The 20213-nt window shown below is 41.6% G+C and overlaps 1 protein-coding gene across 2 annotated transcripts in view; it reads left to right on the forward strand.

Annotated features, from left to right (window-relative positions):
• The window catches only part of UBE4A (ubiquitination factor E4A), a 45549-nt gene that overhangs the window by 19414 nt on the left and 5922 nt on the right, over positions 1 to 20213 (forward strand). For both annotated transcript variants that reach the window (XM_017523419.2, XM_017523420.2), the window contains exons 10-19: positions 779 to 899; positions 3358 to 3662; positions 5246 to 5378; positions 6609 to 6796; positions 8895 to 8995; positions 9092 to 9205; positions 11037 to 11211; positions 15968 to 16148; positions 17091 to 17238; positions 18817 to 18974. In XM_017523419.2, the coding sequence (XP_017378908.1) occupies positions 779 to 899; positions 3358 to 3662; positions 5246 to 5378; positions 6609 to 6796; positions 8895 to 8995; positions 9092 to 9205; positions 11037 to 11211; positions 15968 to 16148; positions 17091 to 17238; positions 18817 to 18974 (1624 nt within the window). The remainder of the gene's footprint in view (positions 1 to 778; positions 900 to 3357; positions 3663 to 5245; positions 5379 to 6608; positions 6797 to 8894; positions 8996 to 9091; positions 9206 to 11036; positions 11212 to 15967; positions 16149 to 17090; positions 17239 to 18816; positions 18975 to 20213) is intronic.

A 20213-nucleotide genomic window follows, 5' to 3' on the forward strand; every position in this document is an offset into this window, starting at 1 on the left:
TTTTAGTAGAGACGGGGTTTCACCATGTTGGCCAGGATGGTCTCGATCTCTTACCCTCGTGATCCACCCGCCTCGGCCTCCCAAAGTGCTGGGATTACAGGCTTGAGCCACCGTGCCCGGCCATAGCTGAGTCTTAAGAGACAAGTTAGGTTTTACCAACCAAAGAAGCAAGAGAGTCCCTTTAAACAGAGAGAAAAACAAGTATAAAGGCACAAAAGCTATGGAAAATCTTGACTAAGGAATAGTAAGAGGCTCACTGTGGCTAGGCCAAGGGGTAGATGGTGTAGGGGAGGAAATGGGCCAAGGGAGGAAGAGAGTTGGGGCTGGATTGGAGAAAACAATACAGAGAAATGAAAAGAAAAATGACTCATAATCCTACCACTCCAAGTGATTCACTCTTAATTTTGGTATATTTCATTCCAGTTTTATAATTCTAATTGTAAACATGGTAACTGCTCAAAAGCAAATAATAAAATTTTTTAAAGCACAAAATAAATACAAATGATCTATTGCCTATCACTTGAAACAATCTATAGTATTAGTCCTTGAAATTTTTGGTGATTTCATGGTCAAGTGAAAAAGATTTAACTGTATTTCTGTAGACAAAAGCCAAAGGTATGTGTAGACAAGGAAGTAATTTGACAAGATTTGTTTTTAAGAAGATATCACTGATTACAGTATGGAAGTTGAACAAGTTTAAGAGGACGCTAGAGACCAAGATAGATGTCTGTGGCAGGACATTTACCTTTTTTTTTTTTTTTTTTTAAACTTTTTTGAGGTTTGGACAAAGAAACCTGTTTGATCCCAGCTGTGCAGGAGCCGAAGTTCCCACAGAACTACAACCTTGTAACTGAGAACCTTGCCCTGACAGAATACACCTTGTACTTGGGATTTCACAGGTAACTCCTCTGATGTCATTAGGAAAAAACAATTTAGTTGTGTTGATAACGGGAAGGTTGCAGGTGATTCTTTGGCCAGGCACAATAGCTCACATCTGTAATCCCAGCATTTTGGGAAACCAAGGCAGGAGGATTGCTTGAGGCCAGAAGTTTAAGACCAACCTGGGCAAGAAAGTGAGATCCCCCCCATCTCTGCGGAAAAAAAAAAAATTAGCCGGACATGGTGGCATGTGCTCGTAGTCTTAGCTGCTCTGGAGCGGAGGCAGGAAGATTGCTTGAGCCTAGGAGTTGGAGGTCGCAGTGAGCTATGATTGTACAACTGTACTCCATCCTGGGTGACATAGTGATAACCTGTCTCTTAAAAAAAAAAAAGACAGTCTTAGAGATATAACCTGAGCTTATTCTAAAGGCTTACATTAGAATCTAGTAGGAAAAGGGCATTGTATGAATTTATTTCTGTTTCATGAATCAGCTTTGTACAGATTCCTTACATTTGTTTTTAACTGTTGGTGTTGAAACAGAGTTTCACTCTTGTCACCCAGGCTGGAGTGTAGTGGCACATTTTCAGCTCACTGCAACCTCCGCCTCCTGGGTTCAAGCGGTTCTCCTGCCTCAGCCTCCTTAGTAGCTGGGATCACAGGCATGTACCACCAGGCCTGGCTGATGTTGTATTTTTTTAGTAGAGACAGAGTTTCACCATGTTGCCAGGCTGGTCTCAAACTCTTGGGCTCAAGTGATCCCCCTACCTTGGCCTCTCAAAGTGCTGGGATTACAGGTATAAGCCACTGTGCCTGGCCTGTTCTTAACTTTTGACCTGTTATACTTACAGACTTAAAGATGCACTGGAATTTTTCTCTGCATTTGCAAACTTTTAAATAACTGTTTTTCTATTATGATCTGGGAAAGTGGAATTTTCATTTTATATTGCACTTTCTGCTCTTAAATTTTTGTTACTGGCCAGGTGTGGTGGCTCATGTCTGTAATCCTTAGCACTTTGGGCGGCCAAAGGCAGGCAGATCACTTGAGCCCAGGAGTTTGAGACCAGCCTGGGCAACCTGGCAAAACTCCATCTCTACAAAGTATACAAAAATTAGCTGGGCATGGTGGCGTGCACCTATAGTCCCAGCTACTCGGGAGGCTGAGGTGGGAGGGTCTCTTGAGCCTAGGAGATTGAGACTGCAGTGAGCCGAGATTGCACCACTGCACTCCAGCCTGGGCAACATAGTAAAACTCTGTCTCAAAAAAAAAACCTATTTCATTACTACTCCTGGTGATAAAAGACTAAGTTCTACTCTACAGAGAGACAAAAATGGCAAAAATGAAGGAAATATTTATAAGGGAATCTGATGAGATTAATAGGACCATGGAAGAGCTGTGCATAGTGAAGAAGATTCTAGAAGTATGAAGACTTTACAACCAGAATGTATGACTTCCAAAAACAGTTCTTGTTCTGGCTATCCATTATTCTGTAATTTTTTTTCCTCTGATATAGCTGATTATGACAAGTATAAGTAGAGGAAGAAAACAGCAGCTCAGTCATAGAAAGGGATACTAAGAATAGCAATTTTAATGCCTTCTCAAGATACCTGAATAGATGCAGAGCATTTTTCAAAACTATTCAGTCAACACATTGCTGGAAGAATGAAATTATATCTTTAGAGAGAAATCCCCATCATAGACATTTTAAATGAGACAGCAGATAAAAGTTCAGCATGTGCTTAACCTGCTCAACTGCCTAGATTCAAACAAAAAATGAATATCATCTAGTTTCCCAGTATTCACTAGCCCAAGACATTATCTACAGGGCCAGAGGAGATGATTTTAGACTATTATCCATAACTTTGAATTATGTGTCTTCCTTTCAGTAGAGAATATTAGGCTGACCTTTTCTGAAGAATAATTTAATTTAATATTGAACAACAGAGAGCTGGAAGCTGCTCTTAGATTGCATCTCAGGTGGCTACTAGTTTATATGTGGTCATTACTAATCTAGAGTCCCTTTTCACCAGCTTAGTTTTCTACTAACCAAAGAAAGACCATCCATATAACCCCATCAAAGTGTGATCATTGCATCGAAGTATGATCATTGTCCTTGTGTGGTATAAAACTATTCTGCTGGGCTTCTTGTACTTTGCCTAATGATTATTTATTTTATCTAATAAACAGTCCATTCTACATCTAACTCACCCAAGCTGCCTTTCTTTGGATAGGGCATTTCAACTGGAGGCTGCTAACTATTTGCTATTAGCTTCAATTATGTTGAATACTTGGCAGCGCTTTCCCATTGCTGTGCACCCTGCCTGTGTCCTGTCAAAAACTTTTGTGAATGCCTTCTGTGTCATTACAACTGCAACTCCCTGCTATCCTTAAACAGAAGACTAGAATAAATAATTGAGGATTTGGTTTTTGTGACTTTCTGTTTTTCCTGACCCAGTCTCTTCTGCTTTCTTGGGGGCAGGTTGCATGATCAGATGGTAAAAATCAACCAAAATCTGCATCGGCTGCAGGTTGCCTGGCGGGATGCTCAGCAAAGTTCTAGCCCTGCTGCTGACAATCTTCGTGAGCAGTTTGAACGACTGATGACCATCTATCTTTCTACCAAGACTGCCATGACAGAGCCGCAAATGCTACAAAACTGCCTAAACTTGCAGGTGTCCATGGCTGTTCTACTGGTTCAACTGGCCATAGGCAATGAGGGCTCACAGCCAATAGAGCTAACCTTTCCTTTGCCAGATGGCTACAGCTCTTTGGCTTATGTGCCAGGTAAGCAGGCTCTCCCTTGGGAATGTCCTATTTATAGCCTTCTGAGTTTAACTGGGTCACTTTGGAAGCTTAATCCTCAAAATACCCTTTCTTCATTATCATTCAGTTGTTTTTGGAGAAACAACTCAAACTTAGTATCTACTGGTCAGAGTATTGGGGGACTAACAGTTTGTTCCTCAACCTTGTGTCCCCACTGCTATGCATATCAGAAAATCATCTTCAAAGGATTAAATGTAGTCAGAGTTGTCAGAGCTGTTAGTTTCTATCATTAATATTTGTTCAATTTACACATTCATCTAACTTTCCCTGTCCTTTTTGTGAAAAAAAAAAAATGAGTTCCTGTTGGTTAGCTCAGAAGGGAAAAAGAAAGAGAGAGAGTGTGTGTGTGTCTCAGTCAGTGAGAGGTGGGCAGGTGTTGTCAGTCTAATCAGGTTATATGTTCTTAACCATTGTATTGGTCACATCATGCTGTGTAACAGATTACCGCAAAACGTAGCTTAAAACTACAGACCGGGTACGGTGGTGCACACCTGTAATCCCAGCACTTAGGGAGGCCAAGACAGGATGATTACTTGAGCCTAGGAGTTCAAGATTGGCCTGGGAGACATAGGGAGACCTTATCTCTACAAAAAAATTAAGAATTAGCTAGGCATGGTAGTGCATACCTGTAGCTCCAGCTACTCAGGAGGCTGAAGTGAGAGAATCACTTGAGCCCATGAAGTTGAGGCCACAGTGAGCCATAGTTGCACCACTGCACTCCAGCCTGGGTACAGAGCAGGACCTTATCTCATAAAAAATAACAAAATAACAACAACTACAAACAGCTCACCCAGCTGCATGGTTCTGACTTAGAGTTCCTCAGGAAGTTACATAGCCAAGCTGTTAATCAGGGCCTTAGGAATCTGAGGACTCTACTAGGGCTAGAGGATCCACTTACAAGCCCAGTCATGTGGTTGTTGACAGGCTTCAGTTGCTTGTGCTATTGGCCAGCAGCCTCTTCTAGGCCATGTATGTGTCTTCTAAATACTACCACAATATGGCAGCTGGCCTCCCCCAGAGCAAGTGACCAAAATGGAGACTGTAAGCTTTAATACCCTAATCTTGGACATGACATATCATCATATCTGCTGTATGCCTCAGAGTTTATCTTCTACTCTGATAGAGTAAATATAGGAAGGGACTACACAAGGTCATGAATACCAAAAGGCAGTGTTCACTGGAGGACCATCCTGGAGGCAGGCTACCGCCGTCATCTAACATATTAATCTTTACTAGGGAGCCCTCATACATCTGAAGGGTTTAAACCATGGTTAACCTTGAGAGTAAAAATGTGTATATAGTATACTGGTGTGTTGACAGTTTGTGTCCTTACTGTTCCCATATTTACTTGGATAAAAATTTAAATTGACTTACACTTAAAGGAGATTTTACGTTTATTGACTTACTACCATCTCTAGTACCAACAAAACATTTAGGTTTTTTTAACCTTCATTAAGTATGGTGAAAGGGAGGAATTTAAATGTTGTTTATTAGTACAGACATACAGATGTTTGGCTAATTCCAGTGAATATTTCCTTTTTCAGAATTTTTTGCAGATAACCTGGGTGATTTTCTCATTTTTCTCCGCCGCTTTGCCGATGACATTTTGGAGACATCAGCAGATTCCCTGGAGCATGTCCTTCATTTTATCACCATTTTCACCGGAAGCATAGAAAGGTGAAGTGCTGAAAGCTTGGTTCTGTCACTGTTTGCTGTAAAACATTCAGAAGACTTCTAAACCAAGAAACAAGCCTGAATCATAAGGGGTTGCCTTCAGAAGTTACGTTAAAATTAATGAAGCACCTGACCATCTGGCTACCCATAGGTAACCAGAAATCCCACCGTTGAGAGGTATAACAAACAAAAGACTTTGCCCACAGAAAATTTAATCCTGCATATAAGATTTCTTTTTTTTTTTTTTTTTTTTTTTTTGCATAAAGACAAGCTTTATTGAGCCCCTCAGCACTAGTTCTCTTTCTCCTGCACAGTCTTGGTTCCCCGGAGACGTCCAGTCCAACGGGCAGCAATGAGACCCACTTTGCGGCCAGCAGGGGCATCTCTGCGGATGGTGGAGGCATATAAGATATCTGATGGGAATTCCACTGCTGCAAGTCCCTGGTTAAAGTAGTTAACATAATGCCAAAAACTTACCAGTGGCAGCCAGGTGCTAATGATCTTCTAACAATTATATGATGATAAAGTTTGTTTTTGCTACTCTGAGTTGGATGAGCAGTAAACTTAAATCAATGTTATTTCTCATTTCAAATGTTCTCACTCATAGCTTCTAGTCTTCTTTTCCAAAGGAAGATTCTGTGACTTGTAGAATTGCTTCCCTGATTTTTTTTGATGCATAGGCTAAAGGAAATGGAAACTCTGTGTACAAAAGTGAAGATTTCCTGCAGAGTGAAGAGAATGACCCACAATTCCCTGAGCTGTATCAGTAATAAGTAGAGAGAAGCCAATTCTTCACAGAGCTGAGCATACCTAATGAGAAGTCATAAGTCAACAAGTATTATGCATACACTGTATACGTCATGGGTAATGTAGCATAATTCTATCCTAGTCTTTACCCTCAGAAAGCTTGAAAAGGCAAGTTTATCCCACATGAAACTCAGAGAATAGTAAGCAGTAAATAATGCATTATTACAGAGAAGTAAACAATGGCTAAGCATTCAATAGAAACGTAAGTGCTCACTCTCATACTTGGTAAGCTGTCATCTCAAGAATTAAATGATATACCCTGCATCACCCCCACCAAGAAACTGACAAACTTAAAACTGCAGAAGTGGATCCTTTTTTTTCCTATAATGATGGTTTAGGGTGGATTTTGATTCTTATGTGGAGAGAACAGAGTCATAAATTTGGAGTCAGGCGTATCTGCTCATCTTCCTTTTTGCCCATTTGCAGAATGAAGAATCCCCACCTGCGGGCCAAACTAGCAGAGGTGTTAGAAGCAGTGATGCCCCACCTGGATCAGACCCCAAATCCCTTGGTATCCAGTGTGTTCCACCGGAAACGTGTGTTCTGCAACTTTCAATATGCACCCCAACTTGCAGAGGCTCTAATCAAGGTTTTTGTGGACATTGAATTCACAGGTAAAGCAGTCATGAAGCCGAGCCCAGAACTGAGAAGCTGATACCAGTGGAGTTTCATAGTTTGATCTGTATTTGGGTATCAAAGAAATGTCAGGCCATTATTTATTGAATACCCACCATGTGCCAGGCTCGATGATAAGTGCTTTTTTTTTAAATATTCCATTGTCACCATCTGAAAAGTTTCACTCTACTGTCCCTGTTTTATTTATTTTTTTAATTCCTGTTTTACATATGAAGATATGATGGCCCAAAAGATCAAATTATGTGTCCATGTTTTAACAAACTACCAAGTGGTGGAACAGGTCTGTGTCACCTAAAGAAATCTACATATTCAACACCCTTTTTATGTTGCTTTATCAAATCAGACTCAGATTAGGCTATTTGATGAAAACCTGCATCTTTATTTTTCTCTGCTTTAAAATTACAGAATAGTGGATAAAGAGACAGAGTGCTAGTTGAGAGATTCTTTTATCTTAACCAGACTGTCTTAACTCTCCGACAGTCTAATTGTTAGATTAAGAATACCAACAGGCTCGTGCTTGTAATCCCAGCACTTTGGAGGCCAAGAGCTCAACTCACTTAAGCTCAGGAGTTCAAGACCAGCCTGGCCAACATGGTGAAACCCCATCGCTACAAAATACAAAAATTAGCCAGGCATGGTGGCCAGCACCTGCTAATTCCAGCTACTCAGGAGGCAGAGGCACAAGAATCACTTGAATTAGGGAGGCAGAGGTGGCAGTGAACTGAGATTGCACCACTGCATTTCAGCCTGGATGACAGAGCAAGAAATCATCTCAAAAAAAAAAAAAAAAAACAGTCAACATTCCCTTTCTAACCCTGAGCCCCTGTGTTTGTTTGAACAGTACCCTATCTCAATCAGTAAATAAGATATGTTAAGAAATTGTCGAAGACCTTTTTTAAAGGGATGTCTACCATCCAATGATAAATATAGCTAACATTTAAGGAGGCGTTTAATATTTTACTGGCCACCTTTCCATATTTGGGTTCTGGTTTTTTTTTCACTCGCTGATCTATGAGCCTTAGTTTTCTCATCTATAACATGGGTCAAAGTGATGATTAAGTGAAATAATACGTGTAAATCTTTATAATACATAAGAAACTGTATAATCACTGCAGTTATCTCATGTGACCGTATAACCAAAGTATTGTAATGGAGTACAATTTCTGTTCCATTTCTGAGGAAGTGGAAGCTGAAAAGGATTAAGAGACTTAGATTAAGCAGAGCCAGAATGAAAACCGAGGTCTTTTGACTCCAAATCCTACACTCTTCCTTTATTATGACGCAGCCTGTGGAGCTCTAGTAATACCTTTCGTATTTCAAAAGCAGTATAAGCCTCAGATTTTTAGCTCCTGACCTGATTTTTCAGAGTAATCAGGAACCTGTTGGCTATACCAGTTGTCTGTGAAGAATGTAGGAATTGCTTAGTGTTCCGCCCTGCACATGGCTTTCACTGTCATAATGGCCAGTCCTGAGCCCTCATTTAAAGTCTGAGAAGTACTTATGTTTGGATATGGAAGTATTTGTCTCCCTTGGCTTCTTTTTTTNGGAGCCTCACTCTGTTGCCCAGCTGGAATGCAGTGGCGCAATCTTGGCTCACTGCGACCTCCGCCTCCTGGGTTCAAGCGATTCTCCTGCCTCAGCCTCCCGAGTAGCTAGGACTACAGGCGCATGCCACCACACCCAGCTAAGTTTTGTATTTTTAGTAGAGACAGGGTTTCACCATGTTGGCCAGGATGGTCTCGATCTCTTGACCTCGTGATCCACCCACCTTGGCCTCCCAAAGTGCTGGGATTACAGGCATGAGCTCCTCACCCAGCCACCCCTTGGCTTTTATTTTATAGCTTGGTACTTGTCTCTTGCAGAATAAGGTATCCTTTATCTCTGTCTCCATCTTAATTTGTCAGTAAGGAAATGAACAAACACTTGCCCATAACTCTAGGCCTTCAGAAACGCCAGGGCAGATTTTGTTAGTAGCCTTTACATACTCAAAAGCAAATGACTACACATAGGCATAAGCTCTTCCACTTTCTCTTATGGCACCACCTTTGCTGATATTTTGCCCTTGCCTTACTCCAGGAGATCCCCATCAATTTGAACAGAAGTTTAATTACCGCCGTCCCATGTATCCCATCCTAAGATACATGTGGGGGACAGATAGCTATCGGGAGAGCATTAAGGTGAGAGAGTTTTTGGTGAAACCCGTTGCTTTACATAAGCCCCAGTGAGTTGTGATTCAATACTGACATGGTTTTCTTGTGGGCTGGGACTTACAGGATTTGGCTGACTATGCCTCTAAGAATTTAGAAGCTATGAATCCCCCACTTTTCCTCCGCTTTCTTAACCTGCTAATGAATGATGCCATCTTCCTTTTGGATGAAGCCATACAGGTAAAATATAAATATATATTTTTATATTTTATATAAATATATATATATAAATATTTAACTCCCCCATACCATCAAATCATTATTAGTACATACATTTTACCTTTTTATCATAATAGAGCAATCCTTATGCCCCAGTACCAGACTTGAACACCAAAAATTTGTGATTAGTAGTGTACCACCAAGCTTGCCATTACACAGCTTTCTAGACCATTCCATTAGAGAGCAATATCAAGGGTCATTGAAGCATCATGAGATGGATATTTTGGCAGAGTTGAAAATACCATATGGGCCAGGCACAGTGCCTCACACCTCTAATCCCAGCACTTTGGGAGGCCAAGGCAGGCGGATCACGAGGTCAAGAGATAGAAACCATCCTGGCCAACATGATGAAACCCCGTCTCTACTAAAAATACAAAAATTAGCTGGGCATGGTAGCGTGCACCTGTAGTCCCAGCCACTTGGGAGGCAGGAGAATTGCTTGAACCCAGGAGGCGAAGGTTGCAGTGAACTGAGATCATGCCACTGCACTCCAGCCTGGTGACAGGGTGAGACTCTGTCTCGAAAAAAAAAAAACCATATGATGAAACCAAACTAAAGTGTACTGGCAGGAGTAATTCATCAGGCCAGTACTACAGAAAGAAATCAGAGGAGCTTGCTTTTGGTCAGTGACTTTCAACCCTTTTAATCCCAACATGTCGGTAATATATCTCACTAAAACAATGATTTTTAACCCACTTTCTAAAAGAATTCTGATTTTTGCACCACTACTTGAAAAAAATCTCTGATTTGGTTTATTTTTTCATATAAAGGCTCCAAGTTTAGCACTGAAATGTCCTTTAAATTTAAAAAAAAAAAAAAAAAAAGGCTCCAAGTTGTCAATACTTCTCATCTTTCCACTGCCTCCTAAATCCTTAGCTATATTGTGAAACAAAGGCTTCACAAAGTATTAAATACAGCTGGGTGCCTCTCAGCTCCTTCAGTGTATTATTTCCTTAAGATTCCCTGGTAGAACTGCTTATTTCTCCCATAAAAACTAAGTATAGGATGCACAGGGCACTGACCTAAACGGAGTTGAAGCAGGTAAATCCTGGGGGTAGCCTTTAGACAGTCACAAGTCCTTGTAGTGCCTAGCAGCCCCCTGAGTAGCTCGTGTTTAATTTGTGAGAAAGATTTGATCTGTTTTCTTCATAATCCTAAACTTTAGGATTTAAGATAGGTTTTCTTCAAAAATGAGAATAGGTCCTGTTACAAACAGACCCTTTTAAGCAAGAGGTGTGTGACACAAAGCATGAAGCATATGGTATTTTCATGAGACTGTACCTTTAACAAGTTGTTTGCTACAACAGGAAGGATGATGTAAGGTAGAGAGTTTTAAATAACTATGGTTCTTCCACACATCGTGCATATTTGATAGAGCTTTGATTTTTTTGTAAGCAATTTGGAAGTGGAAGGGGGATTTGTTTTCATCTTTCAGGAAGGATTCCTCCTTTTTTCACCATGGTGTGGGGTTTTTTAGTTTTTCATTTCTTGGCCTGGGTTTCACATATTAAACTATTTATCCTTCTTTCTATTTCACAATGGTATACTATTTCTAGGGAAATTACCTGTGTATCTGCCCAAGCTGAAACAAATCTGTACGAAGCCACAATTTCTTTTTTCCCTGAAAGTTCTTTTAAGCTTCAGCCCTATGCTGAGAAATAAAGGCTCATATCTCTTACATGGTCCCTCATTTTCCCAGCTTAGTTGACTGGATTTTGAATAGGACCTCTTAAAGTCATGTCCCTTCAACTGTGCTTTCTTCTCTGATATATCCCACCTCTGGTTTCTGAAGTATTTGAGCAAGATAAAGATTCAGCAAATTGAGAAGGACCGAGGCGAATGGGATAGTCTGACTCCAGAAGCCCGTCGAGAAAAGGAGGCTGGTCTACAGATGTTTGGACAGCTGGCACGTTTCCATAACATCATGTCCAATGAAACAATTGGTACCCTTGCCTTTCTCACATCAGGTAAGGACACAAGTACCGCTTTCCCCTGAAAAAGTAATGGCCAAGATCTGCTTTCCTTGAGGGATCAGCCCAGCCGAAACTAAGAATTTAAACTCTGGTGACAGTGTCCTCCACATCTGAGAGGGAAACGAATCATTTGAGAAGCTTCAAAAAGAATGATGATGCCCATTGTTGACATGGGAATGAGGAAATGGTCACCCTCACATGGCTGCCACAGAGCATAAGGTGGTGAAATATCTTTCTTGAGGACAAGTTAGCCATATAAATATATGTGTGTCTGTACATATACACACATACACACACACGTTAATCTGAGAAATATGCTTGAACATACACACACACACACACACACACACACACACGTATGTTAATCTGCGAAATATGATTGAATCCCGGTTAAATGTGGTGGATCTAACAGATGTTTATCTCTACTCCCTCTATAGCTCCACTGTCCAATTCAGTAGCCACTTGCCACATTTAAAATGTAGCTAGTCTGAATTGAGATGTGCTGTAAGTATAAAATATGCACTGTAAGACTTAATGTTAAAATGTAAAATATGTCCATTTTTATACTGATTACATAATGTCTCAGCCAAATATGACAACCAATAATCACCAAACATTTGAGGAAATCCTCTAAGGTGAAACATAAACAAGTGAAAAATTTGTAAAAACTTTTTTTTTTTGAGACGGAGTCTCACTGTGTCACCAGACTGGAGTGCAGTGTTGTGATCTTGGCTCACTCCAACCTCCGTGTCCTGGGTTCAAGTGATTCTTCTGCCTCAGCCTCCCAAGTAGCTGGGACTATAGGTGCGCACCACCATCCAGATAATTTTTGTATTTTTATAAGAGACGGGGTTTCACGATATTGGCCAGGATGGTCTTGATCTCTTGACCTCGTGATCTGCCTGCCTTGGCCTCCCAAAGTGCTGGGATTACAGGAGTGAGCTACTGTACCCGGCCTTTTTTTTTTTTTTGAGACAGAGTCTTACTCCATCACCCAGGCTGGCGTGCAATGGCATGATCTTGGCTCACTGCAACCTCCACCTCCCAGGTACAAGCAATTCTCCTGCCTCAGCCTCCCAAGTAGCTGGGACTACAGGTGTGCGCCACCACACCCAGCTACTTTTTTTAGTAAAGATGGGGTTTCACCATGTTGGCCAGGCTGGTCTCGAACTCTTGACCTCGTGACCCACCCACCTTGGCCTCTCAAAGTGCTGGGATTACAGGCGTGAGCCACCACGCCTAGCCTGTAAAAACTTTTTTAAAAAACTTTATAGGCCAGGCCCAGTGCCTCATGGCTGTAATCCCAGCACTTTGGGAGGCCAAGGCTGATGGATCACCTGAGGTCAGGAGTTCAAGATCAGCCTAGCCAACATGGCAAAACCTCATCACTACTAAAAATACAAACATTAGCCAGGCATGGTGGCAGGCATCTGTAATCCCAGCTATGCAGGAGGCTGAGGCAGGAGAGTCACTTGAACCCAGGAGGTAGAGGTTGTAGTGAGCCAAGATCACACCACTGTACTCTAGCCTGGACGACCGAGCAAGACTCCATCTCAAAAAAAAAAAAAAAAAAAAAAAAAAAAAAAACTTTATAATCTCAGAGTGATAAGAGAAGATACAGCAGCCACAAAACAAGAACAAAGTGACAATGAAAGAGATTAAAGAATAAGAGCTCTTGGATATTGAAATTTTTACCTCAGAAATATTAAATATTCAGTAAAAGGGTTAGAAGATATAAATTCAAGGAACTTCTATGAACTTAGAACAGAAGGAAAAAGAGATGGAAATTAGAGAAAGGATGAAAAAAAATAAAGGATGGATCTAGGAAGTCTCAAAAGAAAAAAATGGAGGAGAGGAAGTTATCAAAGATACCAAAAAATCCCCTAGACTCAAAGACAGCCTCTACATTGAAAGGGCTTGCCAAGTACCCTATGCAGAGAATTTTTTTTAAACCCACACTGAGGCCGGGCGCGGTGGCTCACGCCTGTAATCCCAGCACTTTGGGAGGCCGAGGCGGGTGGATCATGGGGTCAACAGATCAAGACCATCGTGGTCAACATGGTAAAACCCCGTCTCTACTAAAAATACAAAAAATTAGCTGGGCATGGTAGCGCGTGCCTGTAATCCCAGCTACTCAGGAGGCTGAGGCAGGAGAATTGCCTGAACCCAGGAGGCAGAGGTTGCGGTGAGCTGAGATCGCGCCATTGCACTCCAGCCTGGGCAACAAGAGCGAAACTCTGTCTCAAAAAAATAAAAAATAAAAAAAAAATAAACCCACACTGAGGTATAATGTGAAATTTCAGGAAATCATGGTAAAAAGAAGACCCTAAAATACCCCAGAGAAGTCAGGTAATGTTACTGTAGTTTAAGTATCAAAATGGCTTTGAAATTCCAACAGTGACATATGAAGCTGAGACACATTTCTGAGGGAAAATAAACTCAGGAGGAGGAAGGAGGGATTCAACACAAGGGAGACGCAAAGGAGATTCCCAGGATTATGGTAAAAGGAGCTTGTATGACCACTACACAGCAGGCCTGTAGAGCAAGCAGTCCAGGTTGGAGAAAAGGATGGAAACATCCAAAAAGAATGTTTCCAAAAATTAATCAGCAGCTAGAAATGACCATGTTGAGAGTTTTAAATTCCAGTGGAGAGTTTCAAAAGGTTTTAGTGATAAAGAGGTTCTGAAAATAAGCAAAAAGTTACACTAAAAAGGAACTATATAATCAATAGGGCAGCATATGGCTCTGCTGTGAATGATATTTACATAATTTTAATAAACTAGCCAAAAACTTGACTATATATTGAGGGCATTTGTGAACATGACTAAAACTGAAAAATCAAGAACTATCAGTACCAACCAAGCATAGCATTATGATACTATCTGGCTTGTTAAATTTGGCATGTATAAATTTATTTTTTTTAATTTTTGGATTCATGCCCTATGACATAGCAGTTCCTTACAGATTTGCTAAGAAGAAGTGATAGGCTGGCCTGGTGGCTCATGCCTATAATCCCAGCCCTTTGGGAGGCCAAGCAGGCAGATCATGAGGTCAGAAGTATGATACCAGCCTGGCCAACACAGTGAAACCCCGTCTCTAGTAAAATTACAAAAATTAGCCAAGTGTGGTAGCAGGCACCTGTAGTCCCAGCTACTTGGGGGGCTGAGGCAGGAGAATTGCTTGAACCTGGGAGGTGGAGGTTGCAGTGAGCCAAGATCACACAGCTGCACTCCAACCTGGGTGACAGAGCAAGACTCCATCTCAAAAAAAAAAGAGAGAGAGAAGCGATGAGTCTGTAAGATAATGAAGTTCATTGATAAGTAAGGTATAGGAAAAAATTGAAAATAGTTAAAATGTCCACCAAAGACATTAAATAAATAACATGGTGCAGTTACAAGTGGAAAAGTCAGCCATTAAAAATGATGTAAGCCAGGCATGGTGGCTCACACCTGTGATCCTGGCATTTTGGGAGGCAGAGGCAGGCGGATCAGCTAAGATCAGGAGTTCGAGATTAGCTTGACCAACATGGAGAAACCCTGTCTCTACTAAAAATACAAAATTAGCTGAGCATGGTGGTACATAACTGTAATCCCAGCTACTCAGGCAGCTGAGGCAGGAGAATCGCTTGTACCTGAGAAGCGGAGGTTGTGGTGAACCAAGATCACACCAGTGTACTCCAGCTTGGGCAAAAGAGTGAAACGCCATCTCAAAAAAAAAAAAAATGTGGCCGGGCGCAGTGGCTCACACCTATAATCCCAGCACTTTGGGAGGCCGAGGCGGGTGGATCACAAGGTCAAGAGATCGAGACCATCCTGGTCAACAAGGTGAAACCTCGTCTCTACTAAAAATACAAAAATTAGCTGGGCATGATGGTGCGTGCCTGTAGTCCCAGCTACTCGGGAGGCTGAGGCAGGAGAATTGCTTGAACCCAGGAGGTGGAGGTTGCAGTGAGCCAAGATCACACCGCTGCACTCCAGCCTGGGCAACAGCAAGACCCTGTCTCAAAAAAACATTTTTTTTAATTTAAAAAAAAAAAGATACAAAACAGCTGGTCACAGTGGCTCATGCCTGTAATCCTAACACTTTGGGAGCTGAGGCAGGAGGATCACTTTGAGCCCAGGAGTTTGAGACCAGCCTGGGCAATAGAGTGAGACCCCATCTCATTTTTTTAGAAAGATTATGTGAATCACCCTATTCTATAGAACTTTCTGTGATGGTGAAAATGTCCTGTAAATCTGGGCTGTCCAGTACCATATTAACTAGCCACATGTGGCAATGTGACTGAGGAGTGAATTTTTTATTTAATTTTAATAGTCACATGTGGCCAGTGGCTGCTATGTTGGACAGCACAGGAAAATACACTTACTAAAATGGTAAAGTATTTGCAGTATAGTTACTGAAAACGGTAAGTTTCAGAATATGTAAAATATGATCATTTTTGTTGGAAAAATGTCTGTGTGTGTGTGTAAATATGAACAGAAAAGCTAGAACAAAATGTTAAATTAGCAAGATGATAACAGTGTTTATCTCTGGGTGATAGTTTTTGTCTTTTCTGGTTTTGGGTTTTGGTTTTTGCTTGTCTGTATTTTCTGCAGTGAAAATGAATTACTTAGTTTTTTAAAAAGTAGTCCCTTCCACAATTTTAAAAATAAAATAATAGTAGTCCCCAGAGACCTCCAAGTAAACTATACATAATAAGGAAAAGAGTGCTAATGGATTGAGTTTTCAGAGACTTTGTTTTCTTTCCCAGAGATCAAGTCACTCTTTGTGCATCCCTTCCTGGCTGAGCGCATCATCTCCATGTTGAACTACTTCCTGCAACACCTGGTTGGCCCCAAGATGGGTGCCTTAAAAGTCAAGGACTTCAGTGAATTTGACTTCAAACCCCAGCAGCTTGTATCAGATATCTGCACTATCTACTTAAATCTTGGGTACCTGATGTTGGAATTTGTCAAGCCAGAGGGGATGCTAATGTTTTGATTTAGGATTTTGACAGTAGAATGACCAGTTGATAATTATGTGGAAATAGAAAAGAAATGGTTCATTCGTAGTTGGTTGATGAAGGAATCTTCTGTAGTTTTAAATAAGGAGATTTTATCTGGGCAAGGTGTGGTGTGCCTGTGGTCCAAGCTACTGGGGAGGCTGAAGTGCGAGGATTGCTTAAGGCCAGGAGTTTCAGACCAGCCTGGCAACACAGCGAGACTCCATCTCTAAAAAATAAATAAGATTTTGTGTGACCCATGGGACATTACGATTTCCAGTATTCTGCTTTGATCTGTGCAAAGATAAATTACTGGTTGTACCACTGTTTGGAAAAGTAGCATTCTTTTAAGGTCACGTGATACTTGCTAGACTTCTAGAAAGTTTCTATATCAGGTTGGGCGCAGTGGCTCTCGCCTGTAATCCCAGCACTTTGGGAGGCGGAGGCAGATGGATTGTGATCTACAAGGTCAAGAGATCAGGACCATCCTGGCCAACATGGTGAAACCCCGTCTGTATTAAAAAATACAAAAATTAGCCAGGCGTGGTGGCACTTGCCTGTAGTCCCAGCTACTTGGGAGGTTGAGGCAGGAAAATCACTTGAACCCAGAAAGCGGAGGTGGCAGTGAGCCTAGATTGTGCCACTGCACTCCAGCCTGGCAACAGGGTGAGACCCCGTCTCAAAAACAAAAAAAAAGTCTATATCAAAAAGTGTGTGTGTGTGTGTGTGTGTGTGTGTGTGTGTGTGTGTGTATATATAAAGAAGTCTTTCTATATCAAAAGAATGTTCATGGCTTGTGAGTGCTGAGAATACTTGTTCTGCAGCCTGTCTGTTGTCTCTTCCATTGACCTACCTTCTGGTGATCAGTATTTTTCTGATGCTGACCTTCCAGGGATGAAGAGAATTTCTGTGCCACTGTGCCCAAGGATGGACGTTCCTATTCCCCAACTCTCTTTGCACAGACAGTTCGAGTCTTGAAAAAAATAAATAAGCCTGGGAATATGATTGTGGCTTTCAGCAACTTGGCAGAGAGAATCAAGGTGAGGAAGAGGAGGATTTATTTGCCGACAAGTTCATTAAGAACCACATTGTCAGCCAGGCACGGGGGCTCAAGCCTATAGTCCCACCTACTTAAGAGGCTAAGGCTGGAGGATCGCTTAATCCCAAGAGTTTGAGGCTGCAGTGTGCTATGAGCATGCCTGTGTGTAGCCACTGCACACCAGCCTTGGCAAGATAGCATCTCCTAAAGATCCACACAAAAAAATCAGATTGTCACCTCAGCTGTGCTGATTTTTACCCTATTTCAGGGAGAAAAAGAGCATTGCCATGAGAAAATTTAAACAGATGGTTCTTTTTGGTCAGTCACCTAGAACTACGATATTCTTATTCTTTTCAACATCAGAGAATAGAAATTTAAGAAATCGGCTGGGTGTGGTGGCTCATGCTTGTAATCCCAGCACTTTGGGAAGCCAAGATGGGCGGATCACTTGAGGTCAGGAGTTTGAGATCAGCCTGGCCAACATGGTAAAACCCATCTCTACTAAAAATACAAAAATTAGCTGGGCATGGTGAAGTGCACCTATAATCCCTTCTACTTAGGAGGCTGAGGCAGGAGAATTGCTTGAACCTGGAAGGTGGAGGTTGCAGTGAGCCGAGATCGTGCCACTGCACTCCAGCCTAGGCAACAAAGCGAGACTTTCAAAAAAAAAAAAAAATTTAAGAAACCTCAGCTGGAAAACTAGAAGAGAAGAATGTACACATTTATGTAAGATGTTTTTATAAAAGTGTTTATGTAGTGTTACCAATAGATTTGAAGACGTAGGGTGTTAATACAGAATAACTTTTTAGAAAAAAACTCAAGATAGTTTTCATTCACTAATTTTTAATTTGATTGTCTCTGTTGGTAGTTGGCTTTTGTTGGAATATGCATACATTTTAAAGATTAAAATACTCTATTGTATTCAACTAAATACCTTTGGTTAGAGTATGACAGAGCTCTGTTAGCAGTTAAGAAGAAGGAAAATCATGGCACAAAAATCTAATAGAAAACCTTCCTTGTTGCTGTCAGTCTTCCCTTCATTGAGCTTCTTTTTTATTGAGTTGGACTTTATCTTTGTTTAGAGCTTAGCCAGGTGGATCCCTGAGGAACTCAAGTTATGAAGAAATCAAATGTTGAAACCACTTTAAAATTCCTATACCTGTTAGTATCAAAAACCAGAAACTGCTCTTCATACACAGGCTGCATGAGTGACTCTAATTATGCAAATAATACCCTCCCCCACCTCCGCTTCCCCCATCCCCTTTTGAATTATGGCATTTACAACAGAACTATTGCCAGATGGATGTTGTTTGTCATATATTTCTTTTCCTCCTAACATTTAAACCCAGTTCCAGTATGACTACCAGCAGCTGAGCCAACTTGAAGGTGCAACGTTGGGGCTCAATCCTAAATTTGTTCCTAGAATATCTATCTTGACTTGTTTTTGAGAAAGTGAAGCTCACATTTGTCACTATCACTGTAAGGGTTATTAATGACCAGGATTAAGGTGTAGTCATTGAGCATGCTGAATTCAGCTACACCGTGAATTCACTCTAACTAGCATGTGTTGTATACTCAGTCTCTTGCAGACCTCCAACAACAGGAAGAGGAAACCTATGCAGATGCCTGTGATGAGTTCCTGGATCCCATTATGAGCACACTGATGTGTGACCCTGTGGTGCTGCCATCTTCCAGAGTCACTGTGGATAGATCCACCATTGCGAGACATTTGCTCAGGTAGGCCAGTCCCAAAAAGCAGACTCAAGAGCACAGATATATATTAGTTTGCTATCTTTTTCTCTCAGGCACCTGATACAGTACTTTGCACCCAGTAGATACCACATATTATTGATTTACTGATATGTTGGAAGGCATTTTGGTATCAATTAATTGCTAGTGATATAAACATTGCAAAACAAAACATTCTGTTGAGAAATGCTAACTCTAACCTTACCTCTTCCTGCCTTAAGAAAATAATTTCTGACTGGGTGCAGTGGCTCACAGCCTGTAATCCCAACACTTTGGGAGGCTGAGGTGAGCAGATCACTTGATGTCAGGTGTTTGAGACCAGCCTGGCCAACATGGTAAAACTCCGTCTCTACTAAAATACAAAAAATTAGCAGGGCATGGTGGTGCACACCTGTAGTCCCAGCTACTCAGGAGGCTGAGGCAGAATTGCTTGAACCTGGGAGGCAGAGGTTGCAGTGAGCCGAGATCGCACCACTGCACTCCAGCCTGGGCTCAGGTGATCCTCCTACCTCAGCCTCCCAAGTAACTGGTACTACAGGCATGCACTAACACGCCCAACTAATTGTTGTATTTTTTGTAGGGACAGGGTTTCACCATGTTGCCCAGGCTGGTCTTGAACTCCTGGGTTCAATCGATCCACCCACCTCAGCCTCCCAAAGTGCTGCGATTACAGGTGTGAGCCACCACAACTGGCCTTTTTTTTTTTTTTTTTTTTTTTTTTTGAGACAGTCTTGCTCTGTCACCCAGGCTAGACTGCAGTGGCGTGATCTCAGCTCACTGCAACCTCTGCCTCCCAGGATCAAGCGATTCTCCAGCCTCAGCCTCCCAAATAGATGGGACTACAGGTATGCACCACCACATCCAGCTAATTTTTGTATTTTTAGTAGAGACAGGGTTTCACCATGTTGGCCAGGTTGGTCTTGAACTCCTGACTTCAAGTGATCCACCCGTCTCAGCCTCTCAAAGTGCAGGGATTACAGGCATGAGCCACCACACCCAGCCTGTTTTTTATTTTTTTCAATTCAGGTTTTACATTATATTCACCATGTGGGTTAACTCACATCCTGTTGCTGTTGTTGTATCAGCCATGGTATACATGAATTTTCCCCAGGCTGCCTATTCTTTGGACAGTCTGCCCCTTGATAACTGTAGAAAAGACAGGAATGGGCTGGGCGTAGTGGCTCACGCCTATAATCCAAGCACTTTGGAGGCCAAGGCGGGCGGATC

This window comes from Cebus imitator, unplaced genomic scaffold (assembly GCF_001604975.1).
Source record: "Cebus imitator isolate Cc_AM_T3 unplaced genomic scaffold, Cebus_imitator-1.0 Scaffold28, whole genome shotgun sequence".
Taxonomy (NCBI): Eukaryota; Metazoa; Chordata; class Mammalia; order Primates; family Cebidae; genus Cebus; species Cebus imitator.